The sequence below is a fragment of the Phyllopteryx taeniolatus genome, chromosome 16 (genome assembly GCF_024500385.1).
Source record: "Phyllopteryx taeniolatus isolate TA_2022b chromosome 16, UOR_Ptae_1.2, whole genome shotgun sequence".
NCBI lineage: Eukaryota > Metazoa > Chordata > Actinopteri > Syngnathiformes > Syngnathidae > Phyllopteryx > Phyllopteryx taeniolatus.
The window spans coordinates 17000249-17023413 of record NC_084517.1 but is presented as its reverse complement, the minus strand read 5'-3'; the positions used below and the strand labels follow the sequence as shown (position 1 = coordinate 17023413).

At 42.0% G+C, this 23165-nt stretch overlaps 1 protein-coding gene across 4 annotated transcripts in view; it reads right to left on the bottom strand.

Moving 5' to 3' along the window:
* The window catches only part of col5a3a (collagen, type V, alpha 3a), a 68761-nt gene that overhangs the window by 29862 nt on the left and 15734 nt on the right, over nt 1–23165 (bottom strand). For 2 of the 4 annotated variants that reach the window (XM_061748611.1, XM_061748613.1), the window contains exons 1-4: nt 15805–16103; nt 6112–6279; nt 5802–6018; nt 4405–4567 (exon numbers count right to left, since the gene is read on the bottom strand). In XM_061748611.1, the coding sequence (XP_061604595.1) occupies nt 4405–4567; nt 5802–6018; nt 6112–6279; nt 15805–15880 (624 nt within the window). In that variant the 5' untranslated portion in view covers nt 15881–16103. Of the gene's footprint in view, nt 1–4404; nt 4568–5801; nt 6019–6111; nt 6280–15804; nt 16107–23165 lie in introns of those variants that run through there. The other 2 variants (XM_061748614.1, XM_061748612.1) reach the window with 2 other exon arrangements.

Sequence of the window (23165 nt, the reverse complement as noted above, 5' to 3'; positions counted from 1 at the left end):
GTGGGTGCAGGTAAAATGAACGACACACTATGTAAGAGCTACTGACGTTCATTTGCCAGATGGCTAAGCGCTAACCTATGCTAAAACCGCTAAAATGTTATTTTTACCACGTGTCCTGCATTTTGGTCGAATAACATTTCATTGTGGGTATGCTGAAGTTATGGGCAAACGTTTGGGCACCTGATTTATAAATTGGGCCAATGTGCCAATTCATTTGTTGATGGAAAAAGTGTCAAAATGTGAAATGTGGAAAATATTAGTGCCGCACTGATGAGCTCAGAGAATAGTTGGTCGATTTTACAATTATAATTATTTGTATGATAATTTAAGCCTCATTATTTACCTTTTTTTTTTTTTTAGGAATATGTGAAATCATTTCTTTCACTGTTATTTCTATTGACAAAAAAATGAAGTAACAAAAATAGTTAATGAGAACATTAACATTTAAACTCATCAATTATAGGGGAGAAAAGGTGAAATTATGCAACAAATTTTACAGGATTGTTGATAAAGTAAATGCTCGGCTGGTTGGAATAAAGAGCAGAGTGGGACGAACTTTGCCCACCGCTGGGTCAGCTTTTGGCTTTTTTAGCCTGAATTAGCATTAGCTTGTTAGCAATAAACTGGATCATTCAATGTGAAATTGAAATGCTACTTACATGCACTTTCAAACAGACCTTGACCTATTAAGTCTGCCTTTGTGTGCTAAATCAACAGCTCAGCATCCAAGAATAACTGCCCGTACTGTACAGAAACGTTGTATGTCCAGTCCAAGTCAAGGGAGAAGGGATCAGATTATCCCAACAAATAAACATTTGGTTTTATCTAAACAGTCTGTGTGTTAAGAGTCACATAAACAAGGGCCACGGCAGGCTGTGAATAAGCTCAAAAAGATGTGTAGACATTTTGAAGTTTGTAAAGCGTTGCGTTCGCCAACATGAGTTTGGGGTTCAATGCAATCTGGAAGTAATAGAGACATTAGTGGCTCAGCACAAGTCCCCCTTGGTCTCACGCCGCACAGCTCCCACGCTGGGAGAACTGGGCCGGAACGCTGGCCTCCTCCCCCAGAATTCGGGCCTGGGAACAGGGGACACTAGGTCAGCCCTCTTAATCAGCCGTCCCCTGGTACCAGCCTTGCTCTCGCTAATGACACTAATGCTTTAATGTACACAAACAGACATGTATACTGATGAATTCATGAAGTCACTGTTTTCACTTGCAGAGATGCACTGAAGTGAAAGAAATTTCTACACTTAATCTGGTGCGAGAGGCATTGTTTTGATTATTTTCTTAACGCAAAAACTACCTAAGCAATTTCAACAAAACATTGTCAATGATTGAATCATGTTGCAATGCATGAACTCGCAACATTTTGGTGGTGAGCTGAATAAAAGTGCGGATAAAATCATTTATTTTCACTTCTTGGCGTTACAGTCCACCTGATTTAGGGCCAACTGGGGCAGAGCTGGAGTGGAGCTGCTCTTGGTTTTTCAAACAAACAAGTTAAATTCACCAATTTCTATGAAACTGTGAAACGCATGTGCTGAGCATGAAACTGATAACATTTGGGCGAGGATTCAGGGAAAAATGTCCAGATACAAGTATAGAGTTGTACTTTTTGACATTACAGTCTACTAGCATTGGGGCCAAGTGTGGCAGTGAGCAATCAGATCATCCAAACAGAGCTGTAATAACAGGACTGGGGTGGAACTTTTCTTGAGGTCTGCTTTCTGCGGAGTGTTATTCTAGTTATGGACTACTTGAGCATCTGAACTTCCCTTTGTCAGGATACTTTTTGTAGACTTCAGCTCCTCCGTTAATACATCAACTCCTTCTTTAATACAATCCAACGGCATATGATGATCCAACAATTGCACCTTCTCAACATCCCTCCTCGACTGATCTATCTCGTCCATTACTTCGTCCACGACAGACTACAGGCTGAACGGTTAGGCGCAAAAGCATCACCAGGACTCACCGCCAACACTGGAGCCCCACAAGGCTGTGTGTTGAGTCCTCTCCTGTACACACACTACCCTAATGACTGCATCAGCCAATCTCCCAGGGCCAAATACCTCAAATACTCAGACGACCCTGCAATCCTCGCTCACCTCACAGAGAATCATTCTGTTTTGGACTACCACAACACCACTCATTATGCCCAACTCATGCGCCACCAGTCTTCGCAGATGCACATAACCGATGAATGGGTTGGTCGAGAGAGCATTGTGCTGTGCTAAATTCAGTGTGAAAGGGGCTTAACGTTGCAGGATTACACAAAAACTTCACGGATTTCTATAAAACGTTGTGGAGAAGAGCAAAGGAAAACTCCATAGATTCCTGGATTTGTATGGAGTTTATTTTCCTCTTGTGCTTGTGGATTTTCTTCAGGTACTCCGACTTCCTTCCATATTCCAAAAACATGTTAGCTTCATTGAAATCTGCAAATTGTCCATAGGTGTGGATGTGTCTTTGTCTATATGTTCCCTTTGACTGCCTGGCAACCAGTCCAGGGTGTACCTTAAAGGTCAGTTTGGATTGGCTCCTACTCACCCGTGACCCGAATGAGGACAAGTGCTCTAGAAAATAGATGGATCAATACTCTACCTGCCCTTCCTTTAATTACTGAGCCCATGTTGTAGATGGTACGTAATAGCAGAGCCTCAAAGAGAATTACACCTGTAAGTGGGGCCAATCGTTCGTTGTAACACAAACCAGGAATGACAAAGTTCACCAGACACTTTATTTGGTACACCTGCGCAAACAAATGGAATATAAAATTCCAGTAATAAGTAACAAATATTAGTGCCGCACTGATGAGCTCAGAGAGTAGTTAGAATTTATGAATCTCACTTGTACTCTCGGCAGGATATGTTGGTGGCTGCTGCAAAGAGGCAAGGACTACCTAGAACTCAAGTGGGATTCATAACACCTCAAAGAACAGTATATCTGTCTTATACTGCCCTCTATGGCCAAGGTGGGCACACCAGAAGGAGCAGCATTTAATTGAAACTGTTCAGTTATTTTTAATGCTATTTATTTGTTATTGCTATATGATTTTATAAAGTACAATATAATGGAGTGATTTTTTTTTCCTCATTAAAGTGCACATTACAACAATTTGTGTTGTAGTTTTGGGGAAGGCTGAACATATCGGCATTTCCTTTCATTTCAATGGGAAAAGATGTTTTAAGATGAGACTTGTCTTGAGGTACGAGCATGGTCACGGAACAAATTAAACTTGTATCTCAAGGTACCACTGAGTGCCTTAAAAATAACAATGCTCAGTTTTATTAAGGCCAAATGGCATTTTCCCCCATAGATTCATTATAATTCAAAAGTTACAAGTTAAGCTGAATTTAAGATGGAACTGCATTTTTGGATGTTTATGCTACATATACAGTATCACCAAGAATTGGAAGTAGCAAAATTGTTGTTTGTTATCTTCATTGAGGCAGAATATTTTCATAAAGCCCTTGTATTTGTATTTCTTGCATAGGTGCACATATGTGTTAATGCATGTGCATTTTAATTCTTAAATTCTGACATTTTATGGAGTGGCGGATGCATAAATGTCATATTTTAGCCATTATACGTTAAACATTAGCCCAGTAAATGTTTTCTTTGCAATGCGCTTTTCTACAACCATGCATTTCTTGTCATCTTCACAAAGGCAGATTTTGTTTCGTACATACATGTACCTAACAATATGTCCGAGTTCATAGTATGCACAGTCCCAAAATAATGGGCACTACGTCTTGACTTCCTTAATTATTATTACTGTGCTTTCATATAAATTCAGATAAACGCAGCAGGCAAGGAGGACGATGTGATGAGGCCTCGGCACAGCCGCTTTCTCCTCGTTTATTCCCTTTGAAACGCCTCTTTTACCACCACAAATGCTTTGTTCCTCCCACGGTTGATTGACATGAGACCCACGACACCCTCTGGCCTCTTGAACTATGAATTTTCTTTCAAATCGGATCTTCAGTGGCTTTGAAGTCAATGCGAAAAATGCCACTCTGTATCAGATGCTCTGGAATGATGAGCTCTTGCGCGTGCAGATTCATACTGGAGATACTAGATAATAGTGAAGTGCAGTGAGGTGATGTTGAAGTTCAAACCCAGCCCCTTTTTAAGTCATGCTTGCATTAGTCTGCCATTAATGCATGTGCCAGACACGTTTAATTCTTAAATTCTGACATTCTGTGAAGTGACTCATGCATAAAGTCGAGGTCATGTATTTTTCAACCATAATTCATCAAACATTAGCCCAGTAAATGGGTTTTCGTGATCCCGCATGCATATTTAAAAAGTTGCCTCCCTTTCCTGGAGTCTCGTTTATTTCCAGTCAAACCCGAACTGTTGAACCCTCTTTAGAAAACAAACGGCGGAGGGCTTTACCTCAAATACAGCTTGATCCAGTAGTCCTGATCCGAATACGACGATGCCCTCCGTGCTGACGATGGCGTCGGCTCCACGTGTTAGTTTTTGGGTCTCTACCTTGTGACAGTCCAAAAAGAGGGTGACGGACTTGCCCTGCACACTGTAGGCTATCCTGTGCCATCTGGAAGAGCAAAGAGAGCAGCACGTTAACATTTGCATTTGAAACGTGATTTTTAAGATGCTTATTGAGCCACTTGCTTTGATCATAGTTACTTAAAGGATAAGTTTGGATTATGAAATCCGCTGGCAAGATTTGAATGTGGAATGTGAATGAATTGTGAATTGAATGTGAAACTTGAGTAATTGCACATCGCCACCCGAGTCTCTGACCAAAGCCGCTCCCCTCACTGACGTCCACTCAAACGCGGCCGTTCATGATAGCATGAAGTTATGTAAGCGTGTCGTTGCTTCAACAAAACAGCTGCACTAGCAATACTAAGCTAGAATTAGCATTGTAAACAAGCTGACGTTAGCCACATCTGCTTAGTCATAATGGAGTGTTACTATAACATTATCAGTTTGAAGTTTTATTTTTTTTGGGAATGTCAAATTAATTATTAAACTAGTATGTCGAGCAGCAATGTCCGCATCGCTTTGGAATCCTCTCAGCTGCCTGATTTCACGTCGCTCTGCTTCAGTTTGCTAATCTTATCCCCAGTTAGCAAATGAGGGATGGTCTTTTTTTTTTTTTTTTTTTTTTTTCCCCTCAGCATAGCTCCTGAAGCCCAAGCTAACAGGTCAGCGCGAGGCTATGAATGTGCCTGTGAGGGCACAGTAAGGGACTGACACCTCGCTGGTCAAACCTGTTTATGCTAGGTTGTTCTATGTAATGAGCAGGATTAAGCAAAACTTTTTGGAAGGGTGGGATGTGTGCCAAACAAGGGAACCCAAAGTTTGCCAAGAGAAATGTGTTCTGTCTTTTCTGGTTTGGACAGCAGTGGAACGTTTCTTTCCGCCCTCCACCGCCCACGCCGGGATCCAAATGGTGGAGTCATCCTAGCCTAATCCAAATTGTTTTACAACATTGTCAATGAACATACAAACAAAAATAAGCCGCAATTTTCACAAACTGCTTGTTGCTGTTATTTTCGTTGCGCACTTTTGTTAACAGTTCAACCTTGGGAGCGGCTTCCACTTCCTTGAGTGCTATTCTGGCACCCAAGTTTGTCATCCCACATTAAAAATCAAGGCTTGGTTAAGTCTGTGACTTTTTGTTTAGGCCTGGCCAAATCGTAAAGCCTAATTTCACTTTGTGGTGGAAGAGAAAGAGAGAGACAAGCCCGCTGGTAGTTTGAGCACAGTAAATATGGAAGATATTTTCATTCCTCATGGATGACCCACTCCCCAATACCCACTGTCCATCTGCCAGGTTGACGTCCTTGAATGTGGGGTGAGTTTCGGGGGTGGGCTGCCCAGTTGCCCGGCCCTGATACAAGAAGACGGGCGAAGGGCCCACTTCAAGCCCCAGCTGCTGCACGCCGTGCTCGTCATACACGGAGAGTAGGAATGACTGCGATCCCTTTCTGGCTCGCACGGTGGCCATCAGGGAGAAATTTACAGGGAATGTGGACTCTGGAGAGAAGAGGAAAGGAAATGCTCCTAAGTCATACCAGGAGGCAGATATTTATTTCAACCATCAAGTCAATATACTAGAAAATCTACTACCAGGGAAAAGTTGTTTGGTGGGAGCACTGAGCTGGATTTTCTGGTTTACTTTGAAGGCCTGCTGTGTTCCTTCCACCTGTTTACGGCTGCTGCAGAGACCAGGGCGCACGGAAACCCCCTCCGTGTTCTCCGACATCTCCAGCACCCGGAGAACATCGATGGGATGAGCTGAGAATGGAAATGAAAGAGGTGTTGAGTCTCGTTACACCTGGCAGCGTGGGCGGAAATGAGCCCCACCACCTCGCGCTCACAAACGGAGCTCGCGGCAGATGAAGGCAGCCCACCCGTCATCCCGTCGTCGTCGCCGACGGTTAAGTGGCGGTTGTTGCCGAGCTGAAAGAGCGGGATTTAGCGCGGCTGCAAGCCAGTCTTAAAAGTGGGCAAGCTTCCTGCTTCCTAAGAGTCGGAAGAGGCAATCTTCCTGGGAGATTTGGCGGCAGGTGGCCGGGCTTCTACCAGTGTCATTATGGGATAGGGGTGGTACACCATCCCGCCTGTAATCCTATTGCGGCACACCTGACAGCTGCATGAGCATTTCAGCCTTTTTGTCTCGATACCACAGACATTTGATTTAGAATAGCGTTTCCCAAGCTTTTTTGAGCCAAGGCACATATTTTAGAAAAATCTCACGGCACAGGTTAATTATACCTTTTACATTGTGTATGAGCATTTAATTGCTCTGCCTGTCACTATACGCAGCTGACATATAGATACATGAACAAAACTACATTTGTAGACTTACGAGGGCACGCTTATCACGGATGCACCCACGAGCCCTTGCACTGACTTGTTCATTGTACATTGCGCATTATTCGTAATGTCTAATCAAAATAGAGGCACAAGACGGGGCCAGAGATGTCAGATTTTTTCCCCAAAATATCTTATCTAATACTACTGTCAAGTCCTTATGAAGTGATTTTTTTTTAATGGCAAACTTCTCTTTTAAATAAATAACAATTTAGTGAAAATGGATAATTTCCCATGACACATCTGATGATCTGTCATGGCGCACTAATGTGCCGCAGTACGCTAGTTGGGAATCACTGGTTTCGGCTAGATGCATCGCGTTCTGTCCACACACACACAAACCTATGTGAGGGCACACAAAACAGACTTTTTGCCCCCCCCCCCCCTCCTAAAAAACAAAACAAAACAAAAAATGGCCTTGGTTATGAATTATTTGTTTATCTCAACATGATTATGCTAAAATAGTTTCCATTAAATCCAGGTCTAATGCATAGCCTATAGAGGAATTTAATTTCACGTTTCCCTGGTTGAGTACTGATGGAACCCTTGTCAACCCCTTTTTGAGAAAGTAAGCGGTACAGTCCTGCGTCGTTCTCAGTGAACCAGGACCAGCTCCATAACTATAAAACAGACAGGCAAATACAAAAATGGCATTCTGCAATTATTTCTTTCACTCCACTGTTGCCATTTGAGTCACAGTGGAACTCTTCTGAACCCCGATTTCCATTCGGGCCTTACAGTTGGGCACCACCTGTTGCTTTGGCATGCAAATGTGAATTCAGAACTTTGCATGCAGCTAGTGTTGCGTACTAGTCGTAGCTAGGGAGACGGTTCAAGCTAACCCGTTAGCACTTAGCATTTTAATCATCTGAAACGAGCCTCCTCCAGCGAAATTGCTTCCTGAACCTTTCTTTCCTTCTCCATATGGCGCGGGTTCGCCATTGCCGAGAAGCAGCACATTAAATTTTATGGCATTTGCACAGCAAACAATGTTTATGCCAAGTGGCTCCGAGTGCTCTCAATCCCAGAGCGTTGCAACAAAGCAGTAAATAGGATCAACTGTGGATCGCGGCCAGCCAATGGGAAAATGGAGGGAGAAATATAAAAATATCCCCTCAGGGATGTGGACGCAAACAATAAAAAACAAAGTTCCACAAGTGTTTGCAGCATACTGTATGTTCATCCAGACTTAGTCAATTAAGATTTTCTTCCGTAATAACCAAGAACGGCAAACATTCTCGACTTTTTGGCCATGCAGGTTAAATTAAGGCGATTACTACATCCTTGAGTAGCGCAATCGGGTTGCCGCAGAGATACGGATCTGTCTTGCTTGAGGCTAAGCATCGTTAAAATGTAAGGGAACTTCTTGCCGGAGCGTTTTACTGTCCCCGCTTGACTCCTTGCATCACATCATGTCTGGGATCAAATTCTTAACGGTTTATATTCAGCTGGCTTGTTAGTCCGATTCCCCCAGTGAGGTTTTTGTTGCTCTCGTTTGATTCCTGACTGCAAATCAATTTCCGTTGGGAAATAATCGTAAAAAGTGTGTAATTGAGTGGAAGGTCAGTATCTCATTAAACGTTCTGGTCTGTGGAGCAGAGATGTTTAAGTGCCACATTTTTATACCAAGCAGTACATATCCGTTCACAGCGGCGTTGTTTGTAAAAAAATAAATAAATAAATAAAAAAGAAGAAGCCTATCACTTGTATTACAAGTAGAATCACACTAATATTATGCATTTTGTTATTCAGATCTCATTCTCAATCAACAGATTGTTCCTTTGTTTAGATACATTGTTTACGTTCCGTACCGTAAAATATGACACAAATCGTTGGAATTCTTTGCCTCATGCAAAATTCATCATCCATTTTTTGTTTGTTTTTTTTTGTTTCTTTTTTACTTTTGACAGCAGCAACGGGGAAAAATGCATCCGTTCCAGACTGTACTGCTGAGTGAAAACTTATCTCTTTTCCACATCAGTGGAGGAAGTGTGCATGTACACGTGTGAGGGATTCTAATCCAGTGCAGCTCTGATCCTCACCAAATGGACTCGGAAGCAACTCAATCAGCATTTCATTACAGATGGCTCATTGCGAACATGACAACCTGTCACTTCTCACCATGAACTTCATGAATTACAGTCCTCAGATTCTTTGTTGAAAATGTGTGTTGCCCAAAGCAAAACATGTTCATGCAACAAGACACTGTTGACCTTCTGGCATGTTTTAGATTTAAAAAAAAAAAACAATAGTATTAGATGTTCTACGGTGCAAAAAAAAAAAGGACAAATCGTTTAGGGAAAGCAGAAATTCCAAGCATGGAAAAAGAAGTTGCTATCGCAGTGTTACATCTCTTACAATTCATGCAGAGGATAAAAAGACATTTCACACCCAAGTGTGCAGAATAAACTGGAATAGGCTTGGCAAACATGACATGGGGAAAAAAAGCCTGAGTTGGAATGAAGAGGATACAATTATGTTGATGGTTTGTTGGAGCCTCTCTACCTGAAAAGCTCATTGTTGACTTTGCTGCTCTGTGGTAAGACTGTGAAGCATGCTTGGAAATATTGGAACATCCCTCCGGGCTGAAGAATGTTTTGAAATCGCGTAACAAGGTCAGAGAACATGGGAAGAAGCTCAAGCATCCATGAATTCAACTTTACAGTACTATACGTAACAATTTGCACGCATACTTTATAAATCATGTCTTTGGCTTGCTTTAAATTGTTGCAGAGCACGGAGCAAAAATGCCACCCAAAAGGTCAATTCCACTTCGGGCTCGACAGATGACATAGCCAAGCTCCTCCGCAATGTTTGAGTCATGCATGAACATAATGTGTTCTCTGTGTTTGTGTCACAAAATCATCTCGGAAACATCCCGCCATGACTCACACCACCTACACATCCCCGTGCAAGAAGAAAAATACCACCAGGCCTCGTACAATGCTACTCTGTAAACTGTGAACTATTGCACATGGGAGCGACAGCAGGAATTGAACAAGAAAGCGAGCCAAGAGGAATCTGGGCAGCGGGAGTTTCCCATAGTTTTTTGGACCGCACCCTGTATCACCGCGGAGGCGGGGGGGAAAACGGATGATTGAAATTAGATTTGCTGCTTGGAGATGCATATCTGTGTCAAAGTGGGAGTTGCATGACAGACGGTGCAGCATGTGTACATCAAAAAGATAAATCATGAATTTGATATTATAAACCATGTTTTTCTCACAGACATCTTGATGTATGCAGAGAGTCTTACAAAAAAATAACACAGACCGAGATCAAACTGAAAATCTATGGGGACTGTGCATTAGAGATGCTCTCACCATTGTGACACATTTGGAGGAAGACTAGACTGATTTTTGATGACTACTACCCAAAGACTGAATGCAACAGAGTCAAAACGGTAACACTTTAAAAATTGTCACCCTAAAAAGTTTAGATTTTCCACTGCACATTGTATTAATTAGTAGTTATGCTGTTAGAAATGCATATTGGTCAAACTTTGCATCCTCCGCCCGTGGATTTCATTTTAAATGTACTTTGTGCACTTTGACCTCCCGGACTCGAGCAAATCAGTTTCTTCTTTCACCATATCAAAGACCAACAAGTGCGCCAAACCAGCTACTTTGCTTTAAAGGGAATGAGAGGAGCCGCTTTGATTGGACAGGGTTGAAGTCAGCTGCGAACACGCCCACATCAGCGCAGGTGTCCCACTTTTAAATGTGCTGGAGGTTCCAACACCGGCTCCAGGCCGCCTCCTCGCAGAGTTACACCACGGGCAGTGTTGGCTTTACGACAGTCACAAAAATAGAGCACTTAGTTTGTGGTCTAAAGATTTTTGTTTTTGTTTATTCGTTTTTTTCCCCCAGTCCTTACATCGTTTTTCCCCGGGTTTTCCAGCTTCCTCCCGCTTTCCAAAACCATGTACGAAGACTGAAGGTGTGATTTTTTTTAATTATTTATTTATTTATTTATTGATCAATTTAGTCAAATGCCTGTCAGTGAATTCCCATTTTTTTAACTGCATTATACATGTTGGAATTATTTTTGTGAGGAAAACTTATTATTATTTATTGTCTTCTACACAGGTACTATTTGGTCAGGAATGTGTTGACTTTTTATATCCACTGTGTGCACTGACAAAATAAGCGCAGTAGCTCGGCAAAGCCAATTATATCAGTATAATATCATCAAAAAGCAATTTGCACCCCCCGCCCTTGTTCAATTTCCTCTCCGATGTTTACTCCTCAAACGCTTCACTCGCATTCGAGGGTCTGAAAAAATAACAAAAAGCTAATTTTAACACTACGACACAAGACGGTGGTTTGCTTGAAGAATGCAAAATGACAAGCAAGAGGTTATCGCAATCACACTGACTGGGCTGTGCGGCTGCTTTGAGGTCTGCTTTTAGTTATCACTGACAGTGTCGGAGCGCATCGAGACGAGAGGTTGGGAAAGATTTTTCACATACTCTCAGCGGATACGCTTCGTGTCGTCATGAATTTCAATATGAGAGCGGTGATGAAAGCAGGTGTCGATATTTCATTACACTGGTTGAAAGCGTGCAACTTCTTCCACAGTTATGTCTTTTTATGATGGATTTAGGTCAACCATGCAGGCACAAGATGATTATTTAACTTATGTAGCAGAAATATCAGTTAACATACATTCAGTGTACTGATGCCAACATGAAACCGAAAGCTGACAGATAGCGATGCTTACGGATAACATCAAGACCGCATTCTTCACTTTCCACAGTTTGTTGACTAATGTTTGCTGACAGGATGATCGGCCGGCAGGCCAAAAAGCTGCCGGACCCTTCGAGAAAACACCTGCCCCTCAAGGCCCGAGCACATGTTTATACTTCTACTCTTAAACGGGCTCTGGAATGTCAAAGAACATCCTTTTTAATCATCTCTGCTTCAGCCACAGTTTCCAATCGCTAAATACCCTGAAGTGATGGTTGAGGGGAGGGTAACTTGAGGATATACCTGCTCCTCAAAAATGCGTAATACATGACACCTTTTAACAGCATACCCAGACGAAGCCCACGTGAGCCCTCTAAAAGCATGTGCACACATGAACATTCAACCCCAAGCTGTCACTTAAATACTCTCGTACATCTTAACATGCGTGGCAGCCATTACGCTTCAAGTCATGTTGTCATGCATGCATACCAGCCATTATCTGATCTAGCCATAACAGTAAACGTACATAATTAAAACTGAACATGATCTTATTCTCGTAAAGAATTGTATTGGCTCTCACTAGTCTACCTAATGAAGTGGCTCAAAGAGTGTCTGAAAAGCTTCAGTTCCTCCAGAGAGAGATATCAACACTCAAGATCAAATCCAAAGAAGTCTGGCTGCTTGACAAGAAGATGAAATGGGAACCGCATTAGAAAAGGCTTTGGGGGGTTGGGGGGGGGGGCTCGCTCTACACAAACGAGCACTAGCAACCTTGGTGAAACTTTTGAGGGCATCGCAAGCCGACAAAGGTTTATGATCTAAAGCGGGCGACGCAAAGACCTCGATTGACGATGTCTTCTCATTTCGATTCTGCGGTATATCTCGCCGGCTTGTCCCACGGATAGCTGCTCGGAGCATCCAGTGATCACAGATGCAGCCCGCGGGGGCGAAAAAGACGCTCCTGAGAGCCAGATGTGCTACCGCCCGTGAAGAGTTCAAGCTTCACTCGACATTAAAAGATTCTGCGTGGGAGACAGCTGTTTAATTTAGTTAACCCAGAAGAGTGATATAAAATCCCCATTTTCCTTGCTTTTACCTGCTCTTCTGCTTTCGTTTGCCTCTGATTTTTCCCAGATCAAAAGTCAATTGAAGTTTGTGCACATTTTCCTCTTTGTCATGCCACTGCAGACAGGGATGATGCGGAAACGATGTAAACCTAACCATTTTGTGAGCGAATGTGCGTTCTTAAAAGAATGAGGCAGCAGATGTTCGTAAAACTGCAGCGAATTCAAAATGGCCCCTTGAAATCGGAGTGCATCGTGTAAACTGTCACTCAACATAGTACTGCAACACAACAACCCTCTACCACTATTCACAAAGGTAGGAGCTGCGTTATTAGGATTCCCACATAGTTTCTGGGCAGGACACGCCCTGCTCCAATATTACTGGCTCCTGGACACGTGCTCCCGCACTATGATTGGCTGTTGTACACGCCCTACTGCTTCCAGAAGGTGTGGCGGCGTTAATGTTTCCCACTAACCTTAACCCACCCTAATCCTAATTTTAACCCATTTTAAACTGCCTTAAGGCCCAACCCTAACCCTAATCATAACAAACTTATTTTTTTAAATTATTTTTGTACAAATGTGATACATGTTTGTGATGTTCATCTCGGTACATCTGCCTAGCTGGCCCTTCCCGTGACGTAGGAGCCAATCATGTTGCAGTGGGATGTGTCCTACCAAGAAACTATGTGGGAATCATAATAACGCGGCTAACTCCGGGCACAGCAGTACTTCTCAAACAAACTGTCTTGGCAATGATAATCCAGTGGTGCCCTGAGATATGAGCTGATATTTTTATTTTTTTTGCTTTGACCTTGCAACATTGAGATACGAGCGCTGTTTGGTAAACAATTCTTGAAAAAAAAAAAGAGGCTTCAAGCAGTTTATTGTAACCCACAACTGAGGTTTACTGTCAAACTAAACAAAGAGAATCACACAATGTGTATTTAAAACAACCACATAACCTCCACTAAATAATTAATGCAAACAATTAGCAACTTTGTTGCGGTGTTGTTAATCCTTAAGCAACGAATATCTGAACACATACAGTAGAGTAACACATACAGAAAGATATAACAATACTCACAGGCATATATTCTTTATCCTCTGCAAAGAAAGAATAATATTACTTCCGTACTGAGAAGCAGAGAGAGGAGCCAAGTTTCCAGTACAGTGTATCCGTATGGCTGTCTTATACTGCCCCCAGGTGGCCAAGACGCACACACCAGAATGAGCGGCACAACATACATTGAAGAAGTGTGACAATAGCTGTTTCTTTTAAATTCTATTTAATTAGGTCATTGCTCTATGTGTTTATAAAGTATAATATTACATACTGCTATTCTAAGTTATAAAACACTGCAAACATTTTGTTTTTTGGCTAGGCGCGAACGGATTAACGGCATTTCCATTCATGGCATCCTTAGTTTTGATTGACACTTTCAATGGGGTGTTGATGCAACAAAAAGCTAGAAAATAAAAAATAAAAAGCTTGCTCAGACTAAACACAGCCGTGTACACTCTCCAAGTGTAACACCTGCACACAAAGCAGCGCCAATGAGCGCGTTATCAGTCAGCGTCACCTTAAATCCGAGCGCTACATCCAAGTCAGCATCACTTCACAGGCCCTCATAAGAGAACACCAGCAACAGCAGCTGTGAATGCGTTTACAACGCTTGGCTCTCTTCCTGCATCTATCACGTTATTGCTTCAGCCGGTGGATGTAATCAAACTGTGCCAGCAATAACGTTTTTTGTTTGTTTTTTTTTCTTTTGTTTTTTTTGTTTTTTTTAAGTAGGGGGGAAAAATATATATATATATATATATATTAGGCTGTCCCCAATTAAAATCAAGGACTTCTGAAACATTAGCATCAAGGTTGCTAAAAGCACAAAATGTGGGTTGAAGGAAGTGATGTGCATTTGACTCCATGCAGTCCTTAATTGCCTCTTTGCAGAAGCCAATCATATTCCAGCGGGGCATGTCATGCCTATAACTGAAGGGGAATTCATAATGAAAGGTCAACTCTACTGTGAGCTCATCAGTACGGCACTAATATTAGTCGTTCTATGCAGACGATATGACTGTGAGTGGTTATGTTATATTGTCTGCATACATGTTGTTGCTTGTGTTCAGTCCGTTTCTTAAACGGTTAAAGCACCTCAGCATACATGCTAATTAGCCTTAGTATTAAGCTACCAGGGTTTTTATTCAGGCAGTTTGGCTGTTTTAAATACGCAAGGTGTATTTTATGTCGAATTTGACAATAAAGAACTGGCATTAAATAACTTGAACCCTTTTATTTTTATTTTTATTTTTATTTTTTTAAATGAACTGTTTACTATTTGCCAAATTGCCGCTGCTTCTAAAATGTGTTGAGTTGAGTTCGTCCGTGCTGGTAAGTCAAAGCAAAAATGTGGTCGAATGACGGCTCGTATCCCAAAAGACGTGAAAGGCGGGTCACTTGTATCTCAAGGCACCACTGTATTTAGGCAATAAGTTTGTCTATAAAGAACTCCTTCATGGGACCCCTTGGCTTAGGCCTTTGCGTTGATCCGGCCATGATTAAACCCCTTTAAGAGCACTGCAGATGCATAAACGTATACAAGCTAAAAAGTCGGACATTACCAAATGACTCAAACAGTAGCCACATAGACACTAAATGCTGTTTTTTTTGTAGCCTTTGTATGATTGTAACCTGAAGACATGATTGACTGAGCAAGACGGAGGCTACAATAAAACATGCCAAATAGTCCAAAGTGAGGCAATTTTATAGTGTGCGAGCGCACAACAGATCCATGCCAGGAATTTTAATCTACTCCCTTTAAGTCAGTTGTTCAGCTCTTTCGCGAGCCAACGTGAAACTCTTTCGCAGTCAAGCGACACGGCTCACACGCACACGCCAGCGTGACGTCAGACGTTTGCACGAGCGCACACCTGACCCAAACCTGCACGAGGAACTTCTGGACTGCCATCTTCTCAATAACTTTGCAATGTGTACGCAGTGTTAAATAGTGATTCTTTTTTTGCAATTGCGCGCATAGGAAAGAAACAGCTTATAAATGTGTAATTAACTTTTATGTCGCTCTTTGAGTTTCTTGAGCATCATTCACACAAAAACTGAACTTTTTTTCATTTGTTGATATTTTTAGAGCTTTGTGCATTTACATACATTTACTTAAGCTATACTTTACCAGCTTGAATGGTGGTGAAGTGCAGTAGAATAAAAGCCAGTAGTCGTATTGTCCCATTCCTTAAAAAGTGATCCATTTTAGCAAATCTGGAGGGGACCCCCCCTCTTCCACCAAAACTTGTTGCTGTAAAAAGTTCCGCAAGTTTGAGGCACTACGCAGCCATGCATGAATAGAAAATGTTAAAAAAATATATATCAAATAAAAAAGCCAATGGGTGTTTGCACTGGCTGGACTGTTGGAGAGATTGTTTTGTTGTGGTGGCTCCTCTCAAGATCCTCTCAGAGGCTTCTCATTCAATTCCTCCACCACGCCATCACTCCCTCCCTCTGCTCCCCTCCTCCTCCTCCTCCTCCTCCCATCCCCTCCCATAGGTGGGCGTCTTGGAGAAGCAGTGTGTACAAGCTCAGAGGAATACCCCGCCGTTAATCACCTTTATTACCGGGTAATTTGTTAGGTCTCACTTCTTTAGACGGCCATTATCCACATAGGTGACGTACGGATCACCTTTGCTAATCTAGTCTGGTTTTTGGCTGCTGTGAAGAATGATATTTGCTATGTAATTTGAAGTAATAGCCGTAATTCCGTAGATGCATGCAAGTCAGCTGTCAAAAAAAAAAAGAAAAGTGTACAATATGCTGCATTGTAAGTCTGCACTCTAAAATGGGACCTCAGTATTCAGCACATTACATATTTTCTACATGATATTACCTGTAAACTTGAATCGCAGTTTAGAGGTCAGCAGATGTGGTGCGTTCAGGGGCAAGGCAATACCTGGCTACAGAGCATTGGGTGAAGAAGTTCCATTTACTATATAATAATAATAACCTCTCGCTTTAAGTCAGTTGTTCGGCCCACTTTGGGAAACATTCTCATGTTAATAAAAGGAAATGTATCAAAGCATAGCAGATCATATTGAACTATACCCTCAACTTGCATTTAAATTAGATTTTAGTTGCAAAATGATACGACACCTAAACCTACACCCAATTTGTCCCCGTTATGAAGCTCACAACTGAAAAGTGTAGGTCATATAAATAAATACGATAGATATGATGCGTTATGGTGCAAATGATACGATAAATATGATGCAGTGGGTACGATATGATACAATACGCACGATGTATATGCAGTAGATGCATACATTGCATAATTTGCATGTGATGATGATTGATTCCAATTCAGTAGATACTGGACAATGGCGATAGATTCAATTCATGTTATGCTGAACAGCAACATTCACAACGGGTGTTTGAACAATAAATGGACCAATAGAAATAGAATTGGAATTGATGATCATCGTGCTGTTCGCATTTTGACATCATGAGACCAAGACGACACTGAACAAATGACATTTAGTAGTAGGACGTGTGCATTCAAAGGTTTAGTGCAGGTCAAATTAAGTTCACCTGTAAAGGTTGTAGTGCTTTTAGGTTCATCCTGAAATTTCACCAGAAACCCACAAAGCCCTAACTTTTGTGTGTATAGCGTCAAAGAAAATAGTCTTGACAAAAGCGGCCATCTCACTGGACATATTGAAGTTGACCTGGTGTGTAAACAGAAGGCCCGCCAACCTCCCGCCGCCGTCTCTCTCCTCACAAGCAGCGAAGGCCGCCCCGAATGGGAGCCACGCACATTCCGAGCAGCTTTTAGCGGGTAGTTACCAGGAGTCCGGTGGACAGTCTGAGCCGCAGGTGACAAATACTTGTGCTGTGTACATTAGTCCGACTTGGGTCTAATTTATTTGTCAGGTCCACAACAAATGTATAGCAACTGAGCTATTCATTTGCTCCCGTGCCAGCAACCCGTCACGTTTCATAAATCAGACTCCTGTTGATATAATGCCGTGCAAGTACAGTTCAACCGGTGAGGGTGAACATTATCTGTTACGGGATGCCGGTCCCGTCTCTGATTTGACGGCATAGCACTGACTATAATTTAAAAAAACAAATCATGCACATGGTCATTATAGGTTTGCTCTAGTTTGGACAGTACTGTAATCGCTTTTGAAATATAGTTAACATGGAAAATGAATGGGTCCCATTTTTATTCATAATTACTCAGCAGAGAGCAATAGAGCCTGTTTTTGCAAGCCCACGTGTTGGGAAACAGTAATTCGCAATGTGAAATGATACCCATGGGTTTCATATATTTTTATTTTCCCATATTTGACTGTATCCACCATGTTAATAACATGACACAGGTTGCATTGAGTGTCACAGATGGCTGTGGTTAATCATTGGATCGGCGAGTGACGCGGCGTCGTCCATCTGACGTTATCTTGGCCATCTGTGAGGCGTAGTCTTGACTTTTTTTTTTTTTTTAACCATCAAGTGGAGCCGAGGAGCGTCGGTGATTAGGAGGAAACCGTTTGAGTTCTGTTAGTGTGTGGGGGGTGGAACATGCCGGAACAGTACAACAGGCAAACAGCCAGGGAAAACATGCATGTGAAGGAAGGTTCAAGGGGGAAAAAAAATAAATCAATTGACGCGACAGATTTAATTGGAAAATGATTTATACGCACTTGTTTAAGGGGAAGCTGTAGTTGTTTTCATACCGTCATCCTGACTTAGCTTATTTAAAGCACCCCTTCCTAAAGGTGTTGTATATTACATTATATTACATTGTATATTTGTTTATTATTAATCAGCTATTCTATTATTGCACCACTGAGCTGCAATAAATGAGCCTGGGATTGTCACTAAAAACAATATTGACTGTGTCAATGGACCACATTGACGAGCTTGTCTTGCCACTCATTTGCTAAACGCTATAGCTGCTTTTAATTAGATTGTGCACACACAAAAAAAGGCCTCACAATGTCCAAATGTTGCATGAGTGCCGCAAAAGGGAAACGCCAGTATGGTGATAACTGTAATCATTATTAGACTTGAAGGAAGCGCTAAGCGAACTAACATCGAAGGAGCATCTCTGTTCCCTAAACCACTCAACAAACAGACCAAAATCAGCTTATTTGCCATCACGTCTTTCTGCATATATTGCGAGGACAAGGTAACTTAATCAAATAATAATCAAAAGTGCACAAAAGAGTCTTTGAACACAGCAGCGAGTCAACAATGCCCTTCTTTTGGGAATACAAAGTTCCACTTTGACTTAAGATCGCATTTCAGTTCCAATGCGTCTGTGTCCGCAATTTGTTAATCTTATTTCCACATTTCAGAGTAGACCAGAGCAGTCTGAAATACTTGCTCAGCTCCCCCAAACTGTTACACCTCAAGACTCCAATAATCAAAAATATTACCAAATTCAGTGGAATTAAAAAATGAACACACTCCAGTTAAAAAGAATGCTGTATTTTTATGATATAAATAATTTTAAGAATATGATACAACAATCAACACTGTACAATTGGTTGCATACGTCCGCACACGCTAAGACGGTGGTGCCTTGAGATCATAATTAAAGGAAAAAAAAAAAAAAAAATGTTTTATAAGGACAATAGGTACTCTATTTTGCCCTGCGATTGGCTGGCAACCAGTTCAGGGTGTACCCCGCCTCCTGCCCGATGACAGCTGGGATAGGCTCCAGCACGCCCGCGAGCCGAGTGAGGAGAAGCGGCTCAGAAAATGGATGGATGGATGGAAGATACTCTATTTTTCTTAATAGAAACATTGTAATACCAACATATTAGAATGTAAATAAAGTTTGTGCATAACTAAGCCATTGCAGCTCCTTCTGGTGTGTGGAATTTGGCCACTAGGTGGCAGTTTAATACACTTGTGCAAATAAATAATACACACCTCCTGTATGTAACTGTAAACTGCAATTGTATCAGTCGTTTATCAAAGAGGATAAATAATATATGCCTGTGAGTATTATATTGTCAGTTTACATGTGTTGATGATAAATAGCCATTGCTTAAAGCATTATAACACCACCACATACAGGTAGAAACTATCCGTTAGCCCGTCTATGGCGTTTCCGATTGTGTTAGCATTAAACTTGCAGACTTGTGGTTGTTAAATACAAAATGTGGAGTTCTTTGTTTTCTGTTTAGTTTGACAGTAAACTCTGACTGGGAGTCAGTAGCATAAAAAACGCTTTAGGAAGCCTTTGCTTGTCTTACGATTTGTGACAGATTGGACGCCAAAGCAGTAACAGAATTGACCGGATAATCAATAGTCTTAAAAAACAAAACCAAAAAAAAAAACATTTAAAAAAAAAAAAAAAAGGAAATTAACAAATAAAACTGTTCAAAACAAAAAGTCTCTCTCGGACGAGAGGCGGGCTACACCCTGAGCTGGTCGCCAACCAATCGCAGATCTTCTATTGGCTCATTCAATTGTACAGGTGTACCTAATATTATGGACCATGGGTTTGTTTCCTTCCTGTTAACTTAAATAACCTTTTGATGAGCTTTGCTCTGCTGTTTTTTAATTTTGTCTGGTGCAGCTGTAGCAACAATTTGCCCCCCCCCCCCCCCCCCCCCCCCCAAGAACACTTTCCCAGCTCCTCCGACCTTTCTTGACTGTTTTTAAGTCCGCTGAGTGGCTCCCCATCCTAGCAACCCCCCCCCCCCCCACTCGCACCCCAACTACTTTAGTCCTCCATCTCTTTCTTCGCTTCTATTCTCATCAAGTTTGCATTCCACACCTCCCCTGCAGACTGCACACAAAAAGAGCAGAAAGCCCCGCTGATGAACTGTGGCAAACATTCCCCTCAACTCTGCTCACTCGTTCACACCATCACAGGCCGTCATCCTTCGCTCGTCCAAAAAAACAACTATATCGCGTGGAGATGCCACCCACAGGAGGCGTGTTTGAACATTTTATATCCCCTGTAGTTTATCTGTTGATTTGTTGGAAATAATGTATATGATAAGAGCTAGCCCCCAAAACCTATTACATTTTTAAATTAGTTCATTTTATTTTACCCACAGTAAAATGTTAGCACTTTGCATGAGCTTATCTGTCAGAAGTTAGCATATGTGACAGATGTAAGAAGATGACGATACGATACCATTTTTGATTCTGGGATGGGCGGGTGAAGAGTAGGGGACAATTTCACGATGAATCAAAACATAGAATACAATAAATTCTACATAGAAAGTGTAAAAAAAAAAAAAAAAAAAAAAAAATGTGGTTTGGGTTATTCTTGTCAATCCGTTTTTGGTTTGGGCTTTTTTTTAACCATCATTATAAGAAATAAACAAACCACTTGGCTTGGGTATTTATTTGGAGTATTAAAAAGACTGACTGGCTGGCTAGAAGTCAGTTGGAGGACAGCAAAACTCTGCATGTGCGTCTTTGATCCGTTCACAGGAAATTGACAATAAAGCTATAAAAGAGTGCTGGGATGGGATGGGGTGGGGGGGTCAGCAGATAAAGAGCGACTTCTCTTTTGGAAATAAAGGTTATGAATGATTTGAAACCCACAGCGTAGAGGTAAAGATTACGCTCTGAGGTGTCGGCGCTTGAAAGCCTGTCGACTCTGCAATTAAGCTGCCGTCACTAGAAAGAAAGAAAAAAAGATTTCAGTGGAGAATTGGGCCGCTTGTGTTTACATGTATGGACTTGCATTATCTCCTTCTCTTTGTCTCGCCCGCTCACTCTTTTTGTCTTAATAGCTCAGTTGTCTGAAATTCCACAGTGGCAGCTTTGGGCCTGCACCGCCTCCTCATCTCCATCCACACCTGTCCACTTTCTCTGAATGCAAAAGTATGCAAGGAACGTCCCTAATCTTCTCCATGGACTTATGTTGAGGTGGTGGTTTTTCTCCCCGCCCTCCCTCTAGAAAGCTTGTCCAGGGGTGCGCATTTTAGTGTATACTTATTTTAATTTTGTTTTGTATTTTTAGGAATCTCTTGGAGTGCCTGTTTTCAATAAGCTGAAAAACTCACCTGTTATTGCAAATGCTTATATCCTGGTTGTTAATGTTTGTATTTTGGGGGTCCCCAACATGAACCCCAAAACTCACTGTACGCTATCTCAGGATTGTTACACTATGCTGCGATGTAGCATTTACCTTACTAATCTCATTTGTCCTTTTGGTTTCGCAACATCAGGATTCACGCAGGGTTTTTTTCCGAGGGAATTGCATTTTGTGTTTGCAAAGACGAATAATCGGGACACAAAAATCTTCCCGGAAATCCCTGCGAGTGTCGTATTTATTTGCTACAGACGTCAGCTCGAAGAGCCGGCGAGAGGAAATGAAGCTTCAGCAGCTTGTAAATTGTCAGTCGGGCTTCTGTTGTCACAAGAATAGAAACTTCGGCGCAACCGTGTTGAGAATCCACTAAACTGTTTTTTGCAACGATTTCTTTTCACATAGCAAGGCTTAACTTGTTCCTACGCCAGGAGCCCGCTTAGTGTGTTGACTCTTGATGGATCTGAAGGGCTGCGAGAATATACCCTTGCAGTTATAATGGAAATGAGCAGCTGCTCCCCGATAGCGGAGACGACTTTTCACCCCCAGAGCACGTAAACATCTCCTGGCCTTCATACTGCGGCTCCTGCTGGCAGCGTGTGTCCTTTCCATAATTCCCCCGCTGTGGCCAAATAATGACCTTGACGCTTTGCAACATTTTGATTTGAATGTTTAAAGAAAGGGAAATTAAAGGAGAAGGATGCAGGGGCCGAGGGCCTGGCATTCATCATTACTATGCATTACTATGAGATGGAGACACAAAAGAATAAAAATCTAGTTAAAAAAAAAAAGCATGACCATGACCTCTTTGCAGAAATATTCATCTGAAAAAGATTACATTAGATGCGCTGGTGTTACTTAGGTAACGTTAGCTTACCTGTTTTCTTTCAAGATGCCAGCTAAAGTTTGACTTTGTTCCCAATGAGTTAAAGACTGCAGAATTTGCACACCGTGCAAAAGTGCTTTCTTTTGCACGTTGTTTTACATGTGAAGTCTTTGCGGTGGAGGAAGCAAAGTTTAATTGCCGGTGAGTTAGCGGACATGTCTTGCTCCGGACTCTCCTCGCTCAGTTTTGGATTTACGTCTCGCGCCGTTCACTTCCGCTTGCGTGCAGGGCGAGCGTTGTCCCTCAGTCACAACACCGCGAAGGTTGCAGTCATTGCGGGCACGGTGGTGGATTGGTACCACAAGAATTGAGAGCATTTGTTGTTTTACAAAGTGTTCAGGTTGTTCAAAGGATTCAAGCAAAAGATTATGATGCCCAACCACCTGAAGTCGGGTTGGCTAAAGCTGTATCGCCCTCTTAAGCATCCGCTGAATTGAGCTTTTGTCGATGCCGCGTTGCAGTGCGGCTCTCCGGATGCACTTTACCTGGCATTGCGAGAACGCCTGCTCTAGGAGTTCAAGTTTTCATCAGTGGGGTTAGGGTTATTGTTGCGTAGTGGTTGGTTAGCGGTTCTGGGTTCGACAGCTCACCC